This window comes from Opisthocomus hoazin, chromosome 25 (assembly GCF_030867145.1).
Source record: "Opisthocomus hoazin isolate bOpiHoa1 chromosome 25, bOpiHoa1.hap1, whole genome shotgun sequence".
In the NCBI taxonomy this organism is placed as follows: Eukaryota; Metazoa; Chordata; class Aves; order Opisthocomiformes; family Opisthocomidae; genus Opisthocomus; species Opisthocomus hoazin.
This window is the reverse complement of record NC_134438.1, coordinates 4,559,408-4,579,086: the sequence shown is the minus strand read 5'-3', so window position 1 is coordinate 4,579,086 and position 19,679 is coordinate 4,559,408. Positions and strand designations below refer to the sequence as shown.

The 19,679-nt window shown below is 46.8% G+C and overlaps 1 protein-coding gene across 1 annotated transcript in view; it reads right to left on the bottom strand.

Annotated features, from left to right (window-relative positions):
• Window positions 1-59: 59 nt before the first annotated feature.
• KDM5B (lysine demethylase 5B) overlaps window positions 60-19,679 on the bottom strand; it is a 59,050-nt gene continuing 39,430 nt past the window's right edge. Inside the window, exons 18-27 of the mRNA XM_075443014.1 lie at window positions 17,406-17,520; window positions 15,051-15,406; window positions 13,758-13,896; window positions 10,930-11,109; window positions 9,934-10,092; window positions 7,584-8,069; window positions 5,108-5,219; window positions 2,418-2,572; window positions 1,569-1,895; window positions 60-906 (exon numbers count right to left, since the gene is read on the bottom strand). Coding sequence (XP_075299129.1) covers window positions 769-906; window positions 1,569-1,895; window positions 2,418-2,572; window positions 5,108-5,219; window positions 7,584-8,069; window positions 9,934-10,092; window positions 10,930-11,109; window positions 13,758-13,896; window positions 15,051-15,406; window positions 17,406-17,520 — 2,167 coding nt within the window. The 3' untranslated portion in view covers window positions 60-768. The remainder of the gene's footprint in view (window positions 907-1,568; window positions 1,896-2,417; window positions 2,573-5,107; window positions 5,220-7,583; window positions 8,070-9,933; window positions 10,093-10,929; window positions 11,110-13,757; window positions 13,897-15,050; window positions 15,407-17,405; window positions 17,521-19,679) is intronic.

Sequence of the window (19,679 nt, the reverse complement as noted above, 5' to 3'; positions counted from 1 at the left end):
TCGATCCAGAGGGAAAGGAAGCTGCATTTCAAGCTCTCTAAAAACACCAAACATTTAATTTTATAACATAACCAGGGGTTTATTCCACAATATAAACTGCAACATTTGATACAAGCTACCCAAAAAAGGAGAAAGCCAAAATACAGCTGTGGCAAGTACTTTACAGAGCTTTTTTTTTTTTTTTTCCTGTCTTCTACATCAGTGGGCCGTCAGTGACACTAGGATCTAACATTCGCTTTCTGTACATCAACCAATGCTAGAAGCAACACGCTGCTCAGAATTGTCATTCCAGTCACTGAAACCAGACATAGAAGTTATTGCTCAGATAAATAAACCTAGTCTACAAAAAACAAAGTGGAAAAAAACTAAAGTCTCCAAAGAGTTAACAGAGTAAACAGGGATTTCCTCAAAAGAGGATTCATTGGAAAATTCATGGTGCAGGTTTTTTTGCACCTAAACCAAGCTGAATTAAATACGCCGGTAAATCCCAGAGAGGTAATTCAATGCTGTACAATAAAAGGTGCATGTTTCAAATGCCTTCCAAATTGGTGGAAACCCCTGCTAAACAGTCAGCATCTCAAACCTCAACAACCACAAACAGATCAAGGGAAAATACAAAAGTGTCAAAAATTGTTTCGAGTTCTGGAAAATGATCCCTTAAGGATAGAAGTAGCACCATTTGCAATCTGGTTCTTAAACCAGCCCCTGTGACTTTATTGGAAAACTCTGGTAACCTTTACTCAAGTCCTGAAGGGTTTACGGGGAGTTTTACTTCCGATACTGAGAGTCCTTCCCAGAGCAGCTGACGCAGATGTAGTCCTCCTTCTCGGCCATCTCTGGAGAGATCCCCACGCACACCTGGTGGAACCACTGGTTGCAGCTGCCGTCGCACTGGACCCAGTCCACCTGCAGAGGAACAGGCACAGCGGCGGTCAGAGCAGGACCAAGCAAACGCAGCGTTCCTCAGTCACGCTGGGGTGCTCCATCTGTTTCAACGAGCGCGCGGTGTCCCGTCCTGCAGCCGGCTGGTGCCCGACACTCAGCTCGCGCTCGCTGCGCGTCCGACTCCGCAGGCCGGCCCCTCTGCAGCTGAGGGGAGGGCACACTTCCCTCTCCCTCCCGCTGCTTTCCCACCTCGGGCTAGACTGCGGATGGCAACTTCACCACGGCCCTCCCAGGCATCTGGGGAAGGCCCCCTTCGCCGTTCTCCAGTACGGACGGACCCGCGCAGAGCTCCAAGGCACTGCCGCCCGTCCACAGAAAGGCTGCGACCCACCAAGTCCATCTGCGCCCTCATTTCAAGAGCACAGCTGACTACGCTGCCTGCACAGCCCCACCTCCTCCTCCCGATCCCCTGCCTTCCCCAGGCCCAGCTGCAGGCTGCTCGTAGAGAAGGTGGGGAGGGTCGTTCCTAACCGTGCCCCAGCAGCGGCAGACGCTGTCTCTGGGTTACCACGGGCCTCACGCGCTCTCTGTACCCGGCGCTTCCGCAGCCAGCCAGTTTCTGGGCAGCGGAATGCCCCAGCTCCCAGCATCCAGGGCACCCCAGCGGGGCTGCCTCCACTGACCTCCTCTCCCTCAGGCTGGAGACAATTCACAGCAGGGCAGATGGCGTCTTCATCCTCAGAGTCCTCCTGCTCAGAGAACGACACATCCGAGGGAAGTAAGTGGCTTTCACTGGAGCGCTGCATCTCCAAGAGACGCTCCCGCTCTCTCTCCAGTTTGTTAGTGCAGAGATCCTTTGAGTGACTCAGTTTCAGTTTCTTCTTTTTGGGTGTTCTCATTTTTCTTAGTCTTGCTCTCTTCTCATCATAGAAACTCTCTCTCTCAAAACGTCGCTTCAGTTTTCTCTCCATGTAACTAATTCCATCCTTCTTTCCTCGGCAACACTCATTCTGTTGGAAAGATATTTTCGGAAAATGGTAAGTATGCAACTAACGCTCGTTAACCTGTTATTCCACACCCTGCTTTGAGGAAGAGGCTGGAGGAAAAGCGTCGTGTTTCATGGAGTGCTGCCTTTTCAGCAGAAGCAGGCTGTGTAAGGACAGGTCACACTCCAGTGACAGAATTCATAGAAAAAAAGACTCATTTCCTGCCTCCAAGCCCAGTGCTTCAGAGGTGGCTCTCTCGGAAAGGCTCTTCAACACAGGACAAGAGCCAAATTAGGACGGATGTCTTCAGAATACAGAGAGTGACCACACAAAACAGATGCAATTGCAAAAATACACCAGGCTACAAATTACGTTCAATAGTTTGTAACAAATTTGTTGTCAACTTCTTGACCCCTTTCAAACAAGGGAAATGCGTATTCTCATGCAAGTACAGACACACACACGCCTCTTGGTAAAGCTCACGGGTGCAGGCAGAGCCGCCGCGGCAGAGCGACGCCACGCGCGCTGCTGCTGTCAGACACTCGCCTTTTCGTTCGTCGGTCCGACGGAGGACTTCTGCTCTGTCTGCAAAACAGGGCTTGGCTTTGTGAATAGGATCTGGTACAGCTCCTGTATTTCAGGCAGAGAAACCTGCAGCAGCTGGGCTTCCATCATCAGCTCGTCCAGCTCGGTGCTAACGACTATTATGAAAGACAGGGAGAGAGGAGAAAAGGAGTCCTTCAGTGTCAGCACTGACAGCAACTGCACAGCTAACGAAAATTCTTCCCTGGTATCACGTTAAAAAAAAAGGACAAATTGTGAAAACTTTTTTTAAATCTGCAACTGCTTGAGTTAACCCTTATCTGTTCCCTCTTCAGTGCTCGTTTTTAACAGCAGGACTGAAAAGAACGATAAAGGCTTGCACAGCGGTTCCTGCACTGCAGCTCAGCACCCTTCCACGCTTGCATTTCTTGCTGGTTCGACGACAAGCAATTGTCATCACTCCTGGCGATGTCTCCTGCTTCCGAAGCTGCAGGAAGAGCATCGATGATGCCCTCACTAGGTAACAAGTGGGCAAGAGGAACAAACTGCACAAAGTCCGCAAGTGAGGCCAAGAGAGGAGAGGGAGCCAAGCTGCGAGGGTGAGCCTTGCAACTGAGCCCTGTCCTGCAGCCCCCACCCGCTGCTGCTGTCGAGCTTCCAAACCTGCCCTGGGCTTCTGAAACAGCGCAGTCAGGGGAGGCCAAAACCGGCGTGTAAATAACAGCTCTTTAATACAGCATTCAGTACTTAAACATGGCCTGAAAAATAAACCTGGTAGTACAAAGGACTGCCCTGTTTGATTTTAACTGTAACGTTAACCTGAAGTAAGTGTCTTGTGCAGCACCAGTATGGACTACGCTGCACTGACTTGAAAACACAAAGATAAGAGTAGACCTGTGCGCCCGGAGCGCTACCCATCAGCAGGAAAGAGATGGCAACAAACTTCCTTTACAGCCGTAAAATGATGCAGCTCAGAGCACGTCTGTGTTAGCCCAGTAAACACAGGGCCTGAGCTAGGAAGCATGCAGAACCTGCGCCGAGGGACCCGGAGCACAGCAGCAGCCACAGCAGCCAAGAAAACTCCAGTCTCTGGGACAACTGTGCTGCAGCAAGCTTACGTCGACTCGTGTCCTATGGACTAAGGACCCCGTGGTCTCCAGCGCTACTTGCCCACGTGGTTCCCATCCACCTCCCACCATGGCAATGGTCGCTCGCCTCCGCTTCCCCCTCCCGCAGCCCGTCTGGCTGCCACAGCCACCGCGGGCCATGCATGTGGGAAGGGGCCAGCTCTCGACTGATACCTCTTGTCATGCCGTGCCACATCTTGTCACTACAAGTGGGCAATTTCTATTGTTAAGACATTTATCCCTCTGCCAAACTGCTGTGGGTTTGCATGGCAAGGTTTTGGTAGCTGGGGGCATAGGGGTGGCTTCTGTAAGAAGCTGCGAGAAGCTTCCCCCATGTCTGATAGAGCCAGTGCCAGCCGGCTCAAAGACGGTCCTGCCGCTGGCCAAGGCCAAGCCAGTCAGCGAGGGGATGGTGGTAGCACCTCTGGAATAACATATTTAAGAAGGCGGAAAAACGAACTGCAGTGAAAAGGGCAGTCGAGAGAGAGGAGTGAGACGATGTGAGAGAAACAACTCTGCAGACACCACGGTCAGTGAAGAAGGAGGGGGAGGAGGTGCTCGAGATGTCGGAGCAGAGACTCTTCCCTTGCAGCTCGTGATGAAGACCATGGTGAGGCAGGCTGTCCCCTGCATCCCATGGAGGTCCACGGTGGAGCAGATCTCCACCTGCAGCCCATGGAAGGGACCCCAAGGCTGGAGCAGGGGGATCCCTGAAGGAAGCTGTGACCCCGTGGAGAGGGGCAGGCTCCTGCCAGAACCTGCAGACCCGGGGAGAGAGGAGCCCACACCGGAGCAGGTTTGCTGGCAGGGCTGGTGACCCCATGGGGACCCATGCTGGAGCAGCCTGTTCCTGAAGGACTGCACCCTGGGGGAGGGACCCATGCTGGGGCAGTTCGTGAAGAGCTGCAGCCCGTGGGAAGGACTCGCGTTGGACAGTTTGTGGAAAACTGTCTCCCATGCTCGTGCCGGAGCAGGGGCAGAGTGTGAGGAGTTGTCCCCTGAGGGACAAGGAGCGGCAGAGACAACGTGTGATGAGCTGACCATAACCCCCATTCCCCATCCCCCTGCGCCGCTCAGGGCCATTTCAGAGAAACAGGAGCGAAGCTGAGCCCAGGAAGAAGGGAGGGTGGGGGGAAGGTGTTTTAAGATTTAGTTTTGTTTCTCATTATCCTACTCTGATTTGATTGGTGACAAATTAAACTTCCTTTTCTCCCCAAATTCAATCTGTTTTGTCCATGATGGTAACTGGTGAGTGATCTCTCCCTGTCCTTGTCTCGACCCACGAGCCTTTCCGTCACATTTCCTCTCCCCTGTCCAGCTGAGGAGTGGCAGTGACAGAGCGATTTTGGTGGGCACCTGGCATTTATCCAGGCCACACCAAAACACAAAGCTGGAAATGAAGCTCTAAAGTTGCGGAGAGGATGGAGAAGCGACCAGACGCACTGCGCAGTCACGTGCCTCCCTGCCTCAGCCACCTCCTGTTGACCAGGACACCCTCTCTTCTCCACCAAACACAGTGGAAAAAAAAGGAAGGAAAAAAAAAAATTGAAAGTGAAGATTACAAACCATGAAGTGGCATGCACTGCTGTCCCGTAGAAAATGAAGAATGTAAATATATGGTTCTGCTATCCCAGTCATGAGGCATGGAGAATGACATCGCTCCAATTGTCTGGGAAACCTAGGAAACAAAACGCACAGGTATTTTCACTCAGCATGCAGTTCTGAAGTGTCAAACAACTGCAACAGAACAAATGCTTGTTTGTCTTATGATTTCTTAGATCTTGTATTCCTGGAAATTGTTCAATGTAATACACCCAAATCCTTCACCCTACACCTGGAAATAGCCACAAGCAACTTTATTGCCAAGAATTCTTAGCTGTGAATCATCGTTTTCACAGAGATCAGAAACCGGCCCCAGCGCATGCTCCTCCAGAGAAACACAAACTTGGGGACAGAGACAACCCAGGCAGAGTCTCTGCAGGGACAGTCCCTGACCTCTGCGGGGACAGTCCCTGACCTCTGTGGGGACAGTCCCCGACTCGTGCAAGCGAGGGCTTCAGCGCTGGCACTGACTCAGGGTAAATATCAGTTTCCTCCCTGTGTTCACAATGGAGAAGTGATTTCTCATTGCCGTGATCCGATGAGACACCAAACTGTTCCGAAGCACTTCTCTCCACCCCGCACGCGCAGGCGATGTGCCCAACGCAAAACGTGCGCTTCCTCACGCAGACACCACTTAGACAACCCGGCAAGTGTCAGTTTTGGACTCACGAGTGTCAGACAAGCATCCCACCAGATGTCTTCCAAAATATTGTCTGTCTCACTACTTCAGGTGTCTGAGCCCCTTTCAAAATCTGGCGCTCATTACTTCTCACGGCTGTTTTTCAAGTGAATTTCTCAAACTCATCTAACTGCTCCACGTTCTCCACTTCGACCAGCACCAAAGAAGCCCAACTCCTGCGGTTACTGCTACGAGCTCCTCTGGGGGAACGCGAGTGTTGGATTCCACCAAATAAGTGGGAAAACAGAATTGTTACAGCACAGGCCAGCAATGCTGAGACACGGCATTCACCAAAACCCACCCCAAATCCATGGAGACCAAAGTTCTAGCTCAGCGCCTGCGCCGAGACGGCTGTGGAGGCACCTCCGACCTGCCCTCAGCACCCCCGACCCCAGGAAGGCTCCCCAGCCCAGGCACAGCGAGGGACCCCAGCTGATGCACGTGGGCAGACGCTCTTCCACCGAGCCTCCCAGGGACTCCCGATGCGGGAAATGTGGTCACAAGGGCCTGAACTGGCTCTGCTAGAAGTACCATGACGCAGGAGGTTACTGACCTGAGCTCCAGACCACACACACAAGGTTAGACTGCTTTCAGGTCAGAGGAACCTCCCGGTACCATGCCGAGCTAAAAAAACTGTGCTAGTAAAACTAAGCTTACTGTTTCCATTTCTGGCCCAAGCATCAACTCATATGCCCAAAATCTTGCCTAGTTTTTTTCAGCTATCTTAGCTGGTCTAGTAAAAAGATACTTTCAAACCCAAATTATCAGAAAAATCCTCTTAGATGCCTGAACATAGTTTTAATTTCTAAAACTAGGTTTGCCTATCTGAAAAAAGTGGTCAACACAAGCAGCTTGGTGTAGCTGAGATACTGGAGCCGCACCCACAACACCTCTTCGAGCACGCGTGGCACATTGCACGTTTTAACCTAAGTGAGCAGGAAAACACAAACACACCGACTAACTGTAACAGGGCTGGGCTAGCAAAACTAAGGTGTTTCAATCTGAAAGTAAAGGCAACAGAGTGATTTCATTTTGGGGTGTTTTATGTTCTTTATGCTACACAGACTTTTCTTTCAGATTTTTTCTGCATGTATTATCTCGGGAAAACCATTTCCCACTTTCCCTGGACTTTTTGCTGAAAGATCTTTCCTGAAGGAGGTCTGAAACTCCCTCATCACCACACCTGAACAGCTGCTGTAGCCTAACTCCGTAATATTAGCAGAACATTCAGTCTGGCAGTTCCAGAGTAAGTGATGAGGAGAAGGAGCAGGAACGGATGAAGATACCCTGTTGAAAGCAACCTCTTCCGAGAGCCAAGCTGGTAACACACTGGGCAGTTTGGGCCTCCGTTACTAACTCTGAACACTTGAAACTGTATTGAAATACTTGTAAGAACAGAATCTAAAGACCAACTGAATACTAAGCACTCCAGAAACAATAGCTTCAGCAACTCTGTCGTCAATAGTGTCACATTAGAGAGCAGGAGCTGGGAGGAGAATGGAAAACAGGCCCTTCAGGAGTAATTGTTCCAAGGACGCCAGCAGAAGAACATGAAGCTGTTGCTGGAGGACACACACGTCCTGGCTAACTGTCAAGACAGAACCCGAACTCCTTATATCTGCAAAACAACACATCAGCAATCTGCCTTGCCAGTATTTGCATGCAGACACAACAAACCCAAAACCCGGAGAGGTGTTACAGACTGCTCCTGCTGACCCCCCACCGCCCACCGCTGGGAAACCAACCGCAGCTCAGCCTCACCTTGTTTGTCTCCGGTAACTGGCCTGCTGTGGCTTGCCATCTGCTGTACAATAATCCTGAGCTGACTTTGTCTTGTATAAGTTTTAGATTCCCTGAATATAACATTTGTTGTGCTCTGTGCTGCCAGTTCACAGTTCTCTCGATCATATACCGTAGGGCATCCCCCTCAGGAAGCCTCACACGGATACGCTGCAAGGAGGCCAACAATGGTAAGATCTTTTCTAAAGGTGGCTTTTCTGATCGATGACAGTGTGGACAGAGCCACACACGAGGTCCCTGGAAAACACTGGGCACGGAAACACAGCCGGTATGGAAGAACCCTCTGCAGAGTTCACACTGGATCATGGGAGCAGCTGGCTCCTTCTGGCACAGGCAGACTTTCAGTTCTGTGTCCTCTTCACTGGACAGCACCTTCGCTTCGTTTGCTGCTCGCAGAGAACGCAACGCTTCCATCTCCTTTAACCGGGCTTCCCCAAGCGTAGCCATCTAAAAGGGAGTTCAAAGACAGGGATGTAATTCTGAAAGGAACATAACTCCTTAGAAACAGGCTGACCTCTGCACAATCACACTCTTCAGATAAGCCAGCGAGTATTTCAGATCATTAAGAAGCTCCTCACCCCTGCACGCCTTGAAGGCTTTGAATGTCTGAAGCGCAGCAGATACGAGGATGTGCAGGGATGTGCCTCAGCTTCCTCCCGTTTTCTCACCAGGTTCAGAGTTACAAAGCATATTCCCTTGCAAAAATAACCTCTTATCTTCCATTCTCTGTGTCAAATCCTTCGTGTTTTGTACTACAAAAATACTACTGTCATTAAAGCAGCTCAAATTCTGAAACACGTGCAGACTTGGCTTGCAGGTACTTCTCTGTGAAGATGTCTCAAATCTGTTGTCTGACTCCGTGCAATCATAAAACATATCTGGGCAGTTTCCAGAAATACAAATGCAGCTCTGATGCCCACCGAGCGCACACGACACCAAGTGCACAGAGCCGTACCCTGACCTACGCACTCGCTCTGGGGTTTGTAAGCACCAAGTAAAGTCCAGGTGTACACCTGAATGTGTTGTGTGCCCTTTCTATACCTACTCATGATCTTTTTTTTTTCTAGAATCTTTAGCGTTAGCTGCTATTAAAAATAGCAATATATTTCAGTTTCATGAAGGCTATTAAGTAGCAGCTGCAACTAATAAATTCTATACGTTTTATTGTGTATACGAAAATAAATGTATACAGGAGAGTTTACAAATATATATGAAACAGTTGTGCCACACATCACGGCTTTGAAATGTGATGATTAGAGAAAAATCAGCTATGCAAAAATTAGACAACTGTGTCCATCCAGCATGGGCAGACACAGGGCTTGGGCACAGCACACGACATTACGGACGCAGGGGTGCTGAGCGCTGTGGCTACAGCGCTGGCTTGTGATGGGACCCAAACCTCCACTACAAGGAGATTCCTACAAGGAGATTCTTGTTCCTCTCGTGTCAGCAGCAAAACCTGCCACACCAAATGACCGCATTTTCCTGGGCTGCATTTTCCTGGGTGCAGCCCACGTGAGTCTCCTCCTCTTCTAATACCCCAGCCATTAACGAGAGATTGCCTCGTCAAAGAGCAGAAGGGTGTGCGATTGCAAGGACCCAGCCTCTTCTCCTTACAGCACTTGTAGGGACGCAGGCTGCGAGTCTGGATTTCCAGACAAGGGAGGCCAAAGCCGAAGCACTGAACATACAGGTTTCAAGTAGTTGCCATAGGTTAAAACTTCAAACGTCCCATACCTAGAGGGACAGTTACGTTCAAACCCAAGTGAGTCTACTGCTCCTCGTTAATCACAGGACCATGATGGAGGCTCTGAAACAAGGGTCTTTGGGATTAAGCGCTTTTCCACCAGCAACTAAGCCTGCTCCATCCAGAACTAGTGTTTAGTGACTTCATAATTCATAAGGTTTCCTTTAATTATTTACGGTGTTTGTTTTAATCCTAAATGGTGTTGGGTTATTGTGTTCTTTGAAAGGATCAGGCTTGGGAAAAGCCTACCCTATCTTTACAACGGTTTCGGTATGGTGGGGGAAAGCAGGTCTCAATTTTTTATTTTCCGATGCTTTGTTAGGCTACAGGCATTGCCTGGCAAACTGTCAGGTGACTTCATGCACAAAGACAACACACGTTTGTTCCACTAACAACAATTTTGGGAAGTCTGAAGCAAGCACAGCAAAGTGCAGTCCTTCTGCACAACAGCACAGCAAGCAGAAAACAGGGGAAGCAAACACTCCTGCACCAGAGGCAAACATCAACAGGGATTCAAAGCACTTACAAGACTCTCCAGTTCGCAAAAACCCTTAAGCCACGTACCGCAGATGCAGTATCTTTGCTCTCAGAGAGCGCTCTTTCTAAGTCACTCAGAGTCTCCAGCTTAGTGCTCCTCTTCTTTCCACCTGGCACTGGCTCCTTCAGCTTCTTCTGCTTTCTCTTCAGACTCAGCATTCCAATATCACACCGGGGACATAACACCTGAGGGGCAGAAAAGCCGTATTGTCTGCAATGTTTTCAATGCATTCGTACTGCCCTAACACAGCCACATATGACTGATTACAACAGGGATTGCTGCAGTTTCTTCCATCAAAGATTTGGGGGACTGGGATGAGGTTATCTGGAAAATGGGAAGAGCTGGAAGGTTAAAAATTCAATTTTGTAACATGGGCAGACCACGAACATGTTTCATTTAGGTTGCTGGTGTATGCAGACAGGTGGTAAACTCAACAGCTTCCAGGCGATTTAAGCTGCGAGCCCTGGAAAGCAGGAGAGGATTCCCGGGGCTGGCCTACATTCCTGTCTGTGCCACGGGAGAGAGGAAGGTGGGGGCCGAGGGGGCTCAGCACCGGCTGGAGAGCCTGGATTGCTCAGGAACTGCAGGCGTTCACACAGAGGCAGCCACAGATGCGGAGGGCCAGCTACATCCTCAGCACAGCTAAGCCTCAGGGGGATGGAGAGGGTATGAACCCGCACTCCAGCGGCTGCAGCCCTGCACGCTGAAATAAATCCCGTGCCACAAATATGTCAATATTCCCATATTTATATCGAAAATGCCAGACTCTGCCACAGCATGCTCTTGTTAAGCCACTGACTAGAATAGAGAAAGTACAGTTAAATCCTAAAGCCTTCTAGAAGTTGAAACTTATCATTAAAATTACAGGTCTATCTAATAAAAATTATGTTAATAATATAATCCAAAACCAATTCTGCAAATGTACTTGGTATTTACTGCTACTTCATGAGCGAATACTGTAACTGTGATGTGCTTTTGCTGTGGCATGAACGGTAGTCTTCTCCAGAGCTGAGGTCTCTTACCTCCAAAAGAGAGTAAGGAGAGTTCTCGCACAGGAATGTGTTAGCCGCACACTCCTTCCACGCTTGGACTTCCGACACCAAGGACTCCAGCCTCGGCAGGTACTCCAGATGCACGGGAATAGATCGACCTCTCGTGACAAGTTCCACTAGGGTGTCCAGTACAGGCACACGTCCTCCAACCTGTCAGATAAATCAAAAGTGCCTGGTGTATAGAAGACACACCACTCCCATGAATCACAGCAAGTCACTTAGATTCACTGAAGTTAGAGCTTGTAAAAATGAATTTACTGCTTAGACACTTCAGTCACTTCCACAGCTGTTATTCCAACATTTGTGCTTCTCGCGCTCTCGTCATTAAGTACACAGACAAAACTAATGAAACACTGGGGGGAGGGAATACAGTTAACAAATGACAGTTTAAAAAAAAAAAACAACTGCCAACAATGTAAGCAGACTCCCAATCTAACAATCTGTATTCAGAGCAGAAAATCAAAATAATTTTGAAACAGACCCAGAAGGCAAGTCTAACCCAGTCCCCGGCACGCCAAGGGCAAGGAACCATCGCCAGTACCCAGGGTGCAGTTTGAAAGCGAGCCCTGCTCATCCACTTCGCAGCCCGTGCCAGCCGCCCAGTCACGAGAGGCCCAGCAGTGAAGCGGCACCGAGAGGTAACTTCGGCACGAGGCAGCGACGTGGGACTCGAGAATTCTTCATCCCAAACCACCCCAACACCTCCAGCAGCAAACCTCAGAGCGCTGATACCGAGAACTTCCTGCAAGTCACAAGGACTGCGGGCATTTACTAAACTCTTCACAGAGCTGAAGCAAAGCTTCTTGGCACGTACAGACCCGTTTTTCCACATTCAGCAGGCAGAATTGCAGAATGCGAAACAAGAAATTAACAAATATCAAGGCCAATTCATTTAATCTCTCTCAAGATAGCCTTCGAACGAAAGTTAGTACTACGTGAACTTTGTTACTTCAAAATTATAAATCCCAAGACAACTAATTTTTTGAAATAAAATCTTCTAGACTCAAAAGAAGTTCTAATTAAAAGCCTGATTTAGTTCAGACAGACTTTCAAATGCTATTAAGTCAGACCAGCGTTCACTTTATGGAAAAAACATGAGGACAAATGAAAATTTAAGACAGTATTCGACAACTTCTATCAAAACCTGAAGTGAGGGCTGTCCCAGTCCCACCCTCTCCTCATCTGTGCAGTCCCACTGACCCCGGGCTCGAGTACTTGCAAGGCCGAGCCACGAACCACTTCAAAGTGTCAGCCCAGGCTATGATTACTTGGCCTTGAACCAGCACAGTGCCTGGCTGCCCCCATAACTGTGCTAAGAAGAGGGGAAGCAGGAAGCGAGAAGAGGGGAGAGTTCAGCTGCCACTGAACTGTAAAAGAAGCAAAGAACCTAAAACCACAGGAAACTGGGTCCACAAACAAAATTGTCTGAAAGGGTTAAAAAACAAAAAGATTTAAGGGGGAAGTTCTAGAAGCCAAGGTGAAAACCTGTATAGATCATCTTGTTTAGCAGACTCTGGTTTTCAATCTCTGCCATCAGCTTTTTGCTCAGTTGAAGACTTACTTCAGAGCGTGAATATGGAAATGGAAACACTCAAAGCTGGAAGAAGCCTCAAAAAAATGGAAGAGCAGAGGAAAGGAAGTAGAGGAAACCAAATGACTTCCACCTCAAAATTCCAACAGAACGACTACAAAATTACAAGCATTTTAACTGGTGAAATCAAAGGCTGGCCACACAGGAACAGAACAAGAAACAGCCTTGAGATTGGCCACGTTTAGTGGTTAACAAATGAGGGAACAGCTCTCTGTCACAGGATGTCTGCAATTTAACTGACAATACAGCTGTGGAAACAACAGATGGCTTCTACGGGGCCTCAGAAGAGGTGATTTCATGACCAGTAAGTGTTAATATCCTTGTATCATCAGGTCTTGGCAGAAAGTTACCTGCAGCACGCTCCAGAAAGGTGCATTCAAAACCAGAGAAAATGCAAGGACTGGACACTTGTCTGATCAGGAATATTCCTGGGTCAGGAAATCTTGGGGTTTTTTTAGAAGGTGCTCAAGGAAAATTATTTGTTTAGCTAAGCAAATGAAGGCTGTGAAACAACATTGCTGGTGACTCAAAGACTTTAGGGAATTTTTTTATTGAAGAGTCAGCAAGCAGAACTTCGACTGTGTCACCGGCTCCACACTACGTGTTACAGCAGCACAGTAAGATGATGATCATCCTTTACAGTGCAGCTGTTCTTTAGCTTGCTGATGTTATGAAAGCCCTCTCTGAAGTTGACACACATTAAGTTAGGACAGCAGTTGGAGCGTCCTAGCAAACCGACTTCCACTAGCACGCAAACATTTCACTTTATTCGACAAGCAAGTGATCTTCCTAATACTACAAAGATAGTGTTTTTATCTGCAGAATGGTATACAAAAACATGATTACCAGGTAATACGATCATTGTTATTAGTGACGGAGCAAAATTTACCTTAAGGTAAAGCTCCACAGTATAGTAACTTTTTAACTTTGTAGGTTTTTGTTAGTAGCTCCTTTATAGCTCTTATTGCAGCCAGTCAATTGCAGAGGTGAAGGAATACAAATCAGGCCCAGAAACAGAGGTAAAAGCAGTAGCACTCATCAGCCCACAGCTGCCATGTCGAAGGCAGTAGATGTTACAGACTAAGCGTTCTTAGTTCAGCGGGACGCTGAAGCACCAAGCGCACACAGCAGAGTGCAGAGCACGGGTTTGGTAACCAGCCGGGGGTTGCCATCGCTGCCCGAGAAGCCAGCGGCGCAGTTTACGGACCTGCAGAGCTTCCACTTCCTGCAGCCAGTCTTTGGCCCTCTGCACCGCGTCTTTCAGCGCGACGCCGTTCGGGAGGTAGGCTGGGATCTCCTCCATTTCCTTCACTGCTGTCACAAGGCTGCTCAGTGACTGCCGTGGTCTGCGTGAAGAAAACATCACAGAATGTAAGACACTGCAATACAGCTGGGTTCTTCTACTAAACTCTTACTAAAACCAAAGGTTTGCACCAAATAACGTTGTTATGTCCAGCACTAGAGATGCATACTGTACAACCAGCGCATGAGTAATGCAGGTACGCTTTTAGAAATTTGCTTGCTATAGACTCCTACTACAAATGCTAAAAATATTAAGGAATCTGTTGTCTATTTTTTCAGCATTCCCACATTTGGGCTTATGGGATTTTTAACATTCAATAACTTTTGAATGATAGGCTCCTGGATCCTCCTCGAACCTCAGAGCAGTACCAACTAAGAGATTCCACACTAGAAGGTTAAAAAAGTGGAAATGACTTTTCTGTATTTCACAACCTGATTCTGATGTTTTAGAAAAGTAAAAACTCAACTGCATCTCTCTTTTGGAGGGTAAACCCAAGCTTGTTCCACTTTTGTGCTCTATGAAGTTATCATTTTAAAATACCATGGTTACTAATGAGTAAGAAACGCTCAAATGCCTTCATAATTATGAGGATGGGGGGGGAAATTATAAAATAAAAAAAATTTTAAAACAGGAATCCTTGCATACTAGTTTGTGCCACCTTTCTAAACTTTAAGCGTACTGTGCTCTCCCCCGTTTTACTTTATAAATCAGAAAGTCAAAGCAATGAGTAAGAAAATTTTTCTCAGTAAGGATGGATTTGGCTTACTTCCTCTCCCCTGCAACAGCTCATCTGGAAAAATCTCCTCAATGTTAGAAACAGTCCACATAATAAAATTTTACCAGTTGGTGGTATGTATCTAAGCTCCATCTGGACATGCATTCTCCAGTCTGACACCGGCGGAGTGAAAAAGTTAGAAAGGAAGGAAGAGATGTCTTAAAACCCTTCTCTGGGGCGAAAGGAGGACCTGCACACTGACAGGGGAGCACCAGAAAGACTGGAAGCCAACATCAACATTTAAAAAACACTCAGTAACTCATTGCCCTTCTCCCTCTCTTTCCCTTCCGGATGGCACAAGTTTTGCCTTCGTGTTGTGAACTGAATGAAGAAATGAGAGCCCCTTCGGAAGTAAAGCCAGCGATTTCCATCTTAAACAGCTCGTGGAACTACAAAACACAACACTACGATTTAGCTTCTACCTGGCCTTTATCAGATTTCTGGCTTTGTCATCCCAGTGTTCAGATACAGTAAGGAGCTCCTGCAGCTTCGCCATTGCTTTCTCAACCACTGGGTAGGGAGCGAGTCCGACCCCCGAGTCTATAAGACGTCTCATATCATCTAGAGTGAGAGAGTTCTGGTCTGCGGAAGCCAGCTGCACATCCTCGAGCCAGCGCGCCTGCTCCAGACGTATCCGCAGTTCAGCCAGTTGGGGCAGATCAACGTCGAAGTCAAAGCTGACATCCAACAGCTCCTGAAGCTCTGCAGCGCTAGGCATTTCTTCAGAAAGGAGTTTTTGGCTTTGCTGTTGAAAAGCTTCCACACGATCAAGAAGATCCTGAAATATGCGAATGCAACAATAAATCACCAGAAAACCCACTGACATATCTCTTATTAAACATTCAAGTGTAAGCTTCAACATTAAGCGTCAAGCTTCCTGGCAAACACCGCACTGCAATGCACACGACGTGCACAGCAAATCATCATGACATTTGGAACACTTCAATATTGCGTCTTCTACACATCGCGTATACCTCCACATCTCCTCACACCTAATGTGCCCACCAGCTTGAGGATCACAGAACAAGGGAATTCCACTCTAAACTCCTTTGAACTAAGAGGTAGGTTTCAAAAAGAGGTCTCAACAGAATAGGAAAGATCTAAAGGGACATTCTCAGTGTTCCATTGTGGCTGGTTTTGGCTTTGTTCTGAAATGGTTTAGAAGGCTGTAGAACAGCAAGATTAATACGGCTTCGAAGAATGCTGGGAAGCACAAGGAGCTTCTGGGGTTTATTTCTGCTGTGCTGTTAAGGTTTCTGAGCTGGACCGCACCGTCCCAGTCAGCCACAGGCATTTTACTCTTTCATGCAGTGCAGTATCTTCTCTCTCTCCGCATGTTCAACAGCTAATTACCCCAAAAAGGTACCTCCTTCAACAGCTAATTACCCCAAAAAGGTACCTCCTGTGGCTGCACTTCACCCAGGATAATGGACAGTTAGCCAGAGTAATCTCGCTGTGACAGCTGGAATTATTCTATACCCAGCTATCCTGCCCAGTGCTTCTGGGACCGGCTGAAACACTGTTCCACAGCAGTAAATTCTTCCTTCCTTTACAGCTGACACCTTGGTATTTTGCCAACGAGGTTGTTTGCCAGGGTAGGCAGTCTCACCCATAATGGAACAAAGCCTTTCTGGAGATGTATTAAACTGCGAACCAAACTGTTGGTCATTTATATTAAAAGCCTAATTTGCATGACCACGTATAATTTAGGATTGTTGAGAAGGATATAAAAGAATACTCTGACCATATGTGTTTGATATTTCCCTGTTCAAGAATGCCAGATGGAGAAGAACTGTTTACGTGTCTGGCATTTCTGAACTTCTGCTTTTTAAACAGTTAGGTAACTTCACAGAGTTACAATGCTACAAACAAAGAACTGTAAATAGGATTACATAAAATCCAATTCACACACTGCAGACCTGATAAAGCTTCAAAAGCAGTAATCATAAAGCTGGGTTGAACTGGTCTATTCTGATACAAAGTTACACGATACTGGCTGGTCTCTCAGCCTTGTGTGGACACTTAAGAGATGGTTCAGGAGCTGGCCACTGCATCTCCTCGTTCTAAAGGTCTCACACATGCAAAGCCATTCTCCTTTAAGCCAGAATTTTTTTTTATTACCCCTCAGTGTGATATGCAGCATTGTGGCAATTCTGAAACCAGATCTGGAAGTGCTTTCAGCTTGTCTGAGGGCTGATCATCCGGTGAGCAAATAATCAGCGCTAGCTGACAGTCGTGGGAGACAAAGGGATCTGACTCACTGTCAGCAGCAGGTACTCTGCTAGAACAAGTATTTTGGTAGCCTAGGCTTGTAGCTTTGGCTAGGGTTATCTCTTGTCGTTTCCTGGAACGTGGGTTGATAGCACCAAGAGGTATCTAATTATAAGACTATGAGAACGCTGATTCTGGATTAACAAAGAAGGAAAGTGACACGAATGGGAGAACCACCATTCAGAGCACTATGGAGCTTCGAATATTCTGAGATAAACCTGGCTCCACTCTTCAGAGGAGACTAGTTAACTGACCCTAAACTTTTGATCTGTAGTTACCTCGGTCATCCTGACACTTTGACTGCATTACTTCATAAACATTAACATTTCGATATCCCTACGCAGTGTAAAATTTACCGACAACGAACACCGCTCTTCTGTGACTCACATGCACAAGTTACCCAGGCCTGTCAGTTTAAAGGTAATTATTCTTGGAGCAAATAGTGAGATTGGAGATTAACACAGCCCAAATACGTCACTGACGTGCTCATGTTCTTTCCAACTTACCTTCAGTAACGGTGTCTGACTGAGGACACAGGGTAGAGCATGCAGCTGCCTCACGAACAACCGGAGCTCATTCACAGTCAGCTGATTTTGACATTTTCCTCCTCCGGAGCGGTACCTGCAATTACACACAATTCCACTTTGTCGGATGCCAATAAAAAAAAAACAAAATAAAATCTAAACTTCTCAAAAATCTGCTTATGATTTCTTCTAAGTCAAATTTTACTCACATATAATAGAATATTCAAAAGCATCCAACCAGCCTAGGGCTTACACACATGGGAAAACTTCAGTTAGCTATAGTAGAATAAGCTATTGTTGAAAATACTCTTTCACATTAAATAGTATTCTGGAACAACTACTCAGCCTTGGAAGAGCACTGGTTATTATGGAATAAAATTAGGCTTTTTTTCCAGAACACAAAGCAATTGTGGATGAACTATTCAGTTATGTTGCAACAGCTATTGTAGTAAGCTCTCCCCATGCCCATACCAAAAGAGAACAAATCCCAATTTTGAATGGGTTTTATATTCACAGGTCGTGTAGGCACTTCTGAAAAATCCTCTTTACGCTGAAATCACCATTTTCATTTTTATCTAAAAGCTTTGTATCAAATGAGTGGCTTATAAGTATTAACAAATTGGCTAATATTAAAAAACTCTCTAAACTCAAGCCAATATTAACTAGGTCTGAGAACTCTGAACAGAAAAGGAAAGAAATCTCTTACAGTGCTGGCTCCAGTTTAATCCACAATATGTCATTGAAACAAAAGAGGAAAACAACATCCCAGCAGGATATGCCAGCATGACTGGAATGTGAACACTATAAAATAAGTTTTAATTTACCATTCTGTGTTAAAAATAGGTATTTTTAAAGGATATGCAAGATCACATTGGGAGTTCCAAAATCCATAGTAAGCTAAACAATAAAATGAATTCAAAATCTCAGGTACAACCTGGCTGTTTTATGGTCTACATTGTTTTACTATTTTCGTGGAAGTTCTACAGTATCTTCCAGGAAAAGGCGAACACACACACATATATACACATATCTAAACTGCAAAACTGACTGTCATGAGATTTTTTTGACAACCAGAAATTACACGAGTCTTAAAAAAACCCAAAGGTATTCCGAGAAGAAAAGCCCACATCCACCCATGGTTCTTAAGCACAAAGATCTTTAAGCCCAAGGTGTCTAACCTCCTGGAGACTCTTAAGAAGCAGAAAAGGTACCATGAGGCCTGGACAAGGAAGCGGGTGGGCAGTGAGAACGCCCCTTTGTACTTGCCCTGCTGTCATACTGTTCCCTTCCAGCGCCAGAGAAGAACGAGTGCTCCGCTGTCCTTTGGCCAGCCTTTAGGACTGCTTCATTGCCCACCACCGTAAGAACCAAAGGAAACAGGGAAGTACAACCCATCTGCACTTCTCCAGGTACTACAAAGAATATGGTGAGCAAGAGTCACAGGATTTACTCTAAGAGAATATTTATCATCTCTCTGGGTCTTTCCTCCCCAGAACTGTTGTGTATACTACACAGGAGGAGATCCTGGAGTACCGCTGACTATCACAATTAACAGGGATGACCTTTCCAGCTGAGTCAAGTCTACTGCATGACTCTTCCAAACTGAGGATTCAGAAAAAAATGCTCCGTCCATAAAGGAAACTTTGTTGAAAGTATAAACCAAACTTCAGGCAGAATCCACAACCCTTCACAACCAATACATGGCAGTTGGCATGATGAAGGCTGCCCAACATCCTACAGATGTACGAACTTCACATAGATGAAACTCTATTTGATATAACATGTCTTAAAATCTTAAGCAGATTATTCTATTCTATCTTCCTCCATAGGTTATGAGCACTCCCCCTTCGATCTTTAAAGAAAAAAAAAAAAAATCCATCAAACATGGGTTTTTAAAACTCTAATTATGAAGACATACAACTGGACTTTTTCCAGAAATATGCCAAAAGAGATCAAAGGAGAAATGGTCAGAGAAGGGCTAAGAACACTTTTAGAGCAAATGAGAAAGGCAACCCAAGCACTGCCTTGGCCCTGTGTAGGGTAACACTGGGAGGATTGCTCATGGCAGTCTGTGATGCTGAAGGAGCTGGCAAGTACAGCTGTGAGAAAGGCTGACACGCTACCGCGGTGACAGAAGAGCAGACCTAGTCAAGGAGATGAAGGTAAAAATTGCTCCCCGTTCTTTCCAGGCCAGGCAAAGTCAGGTGCATGCTAAGAGCAGGAGAGACTCTTGGAAGAGCTCATCTGGCACCGAAC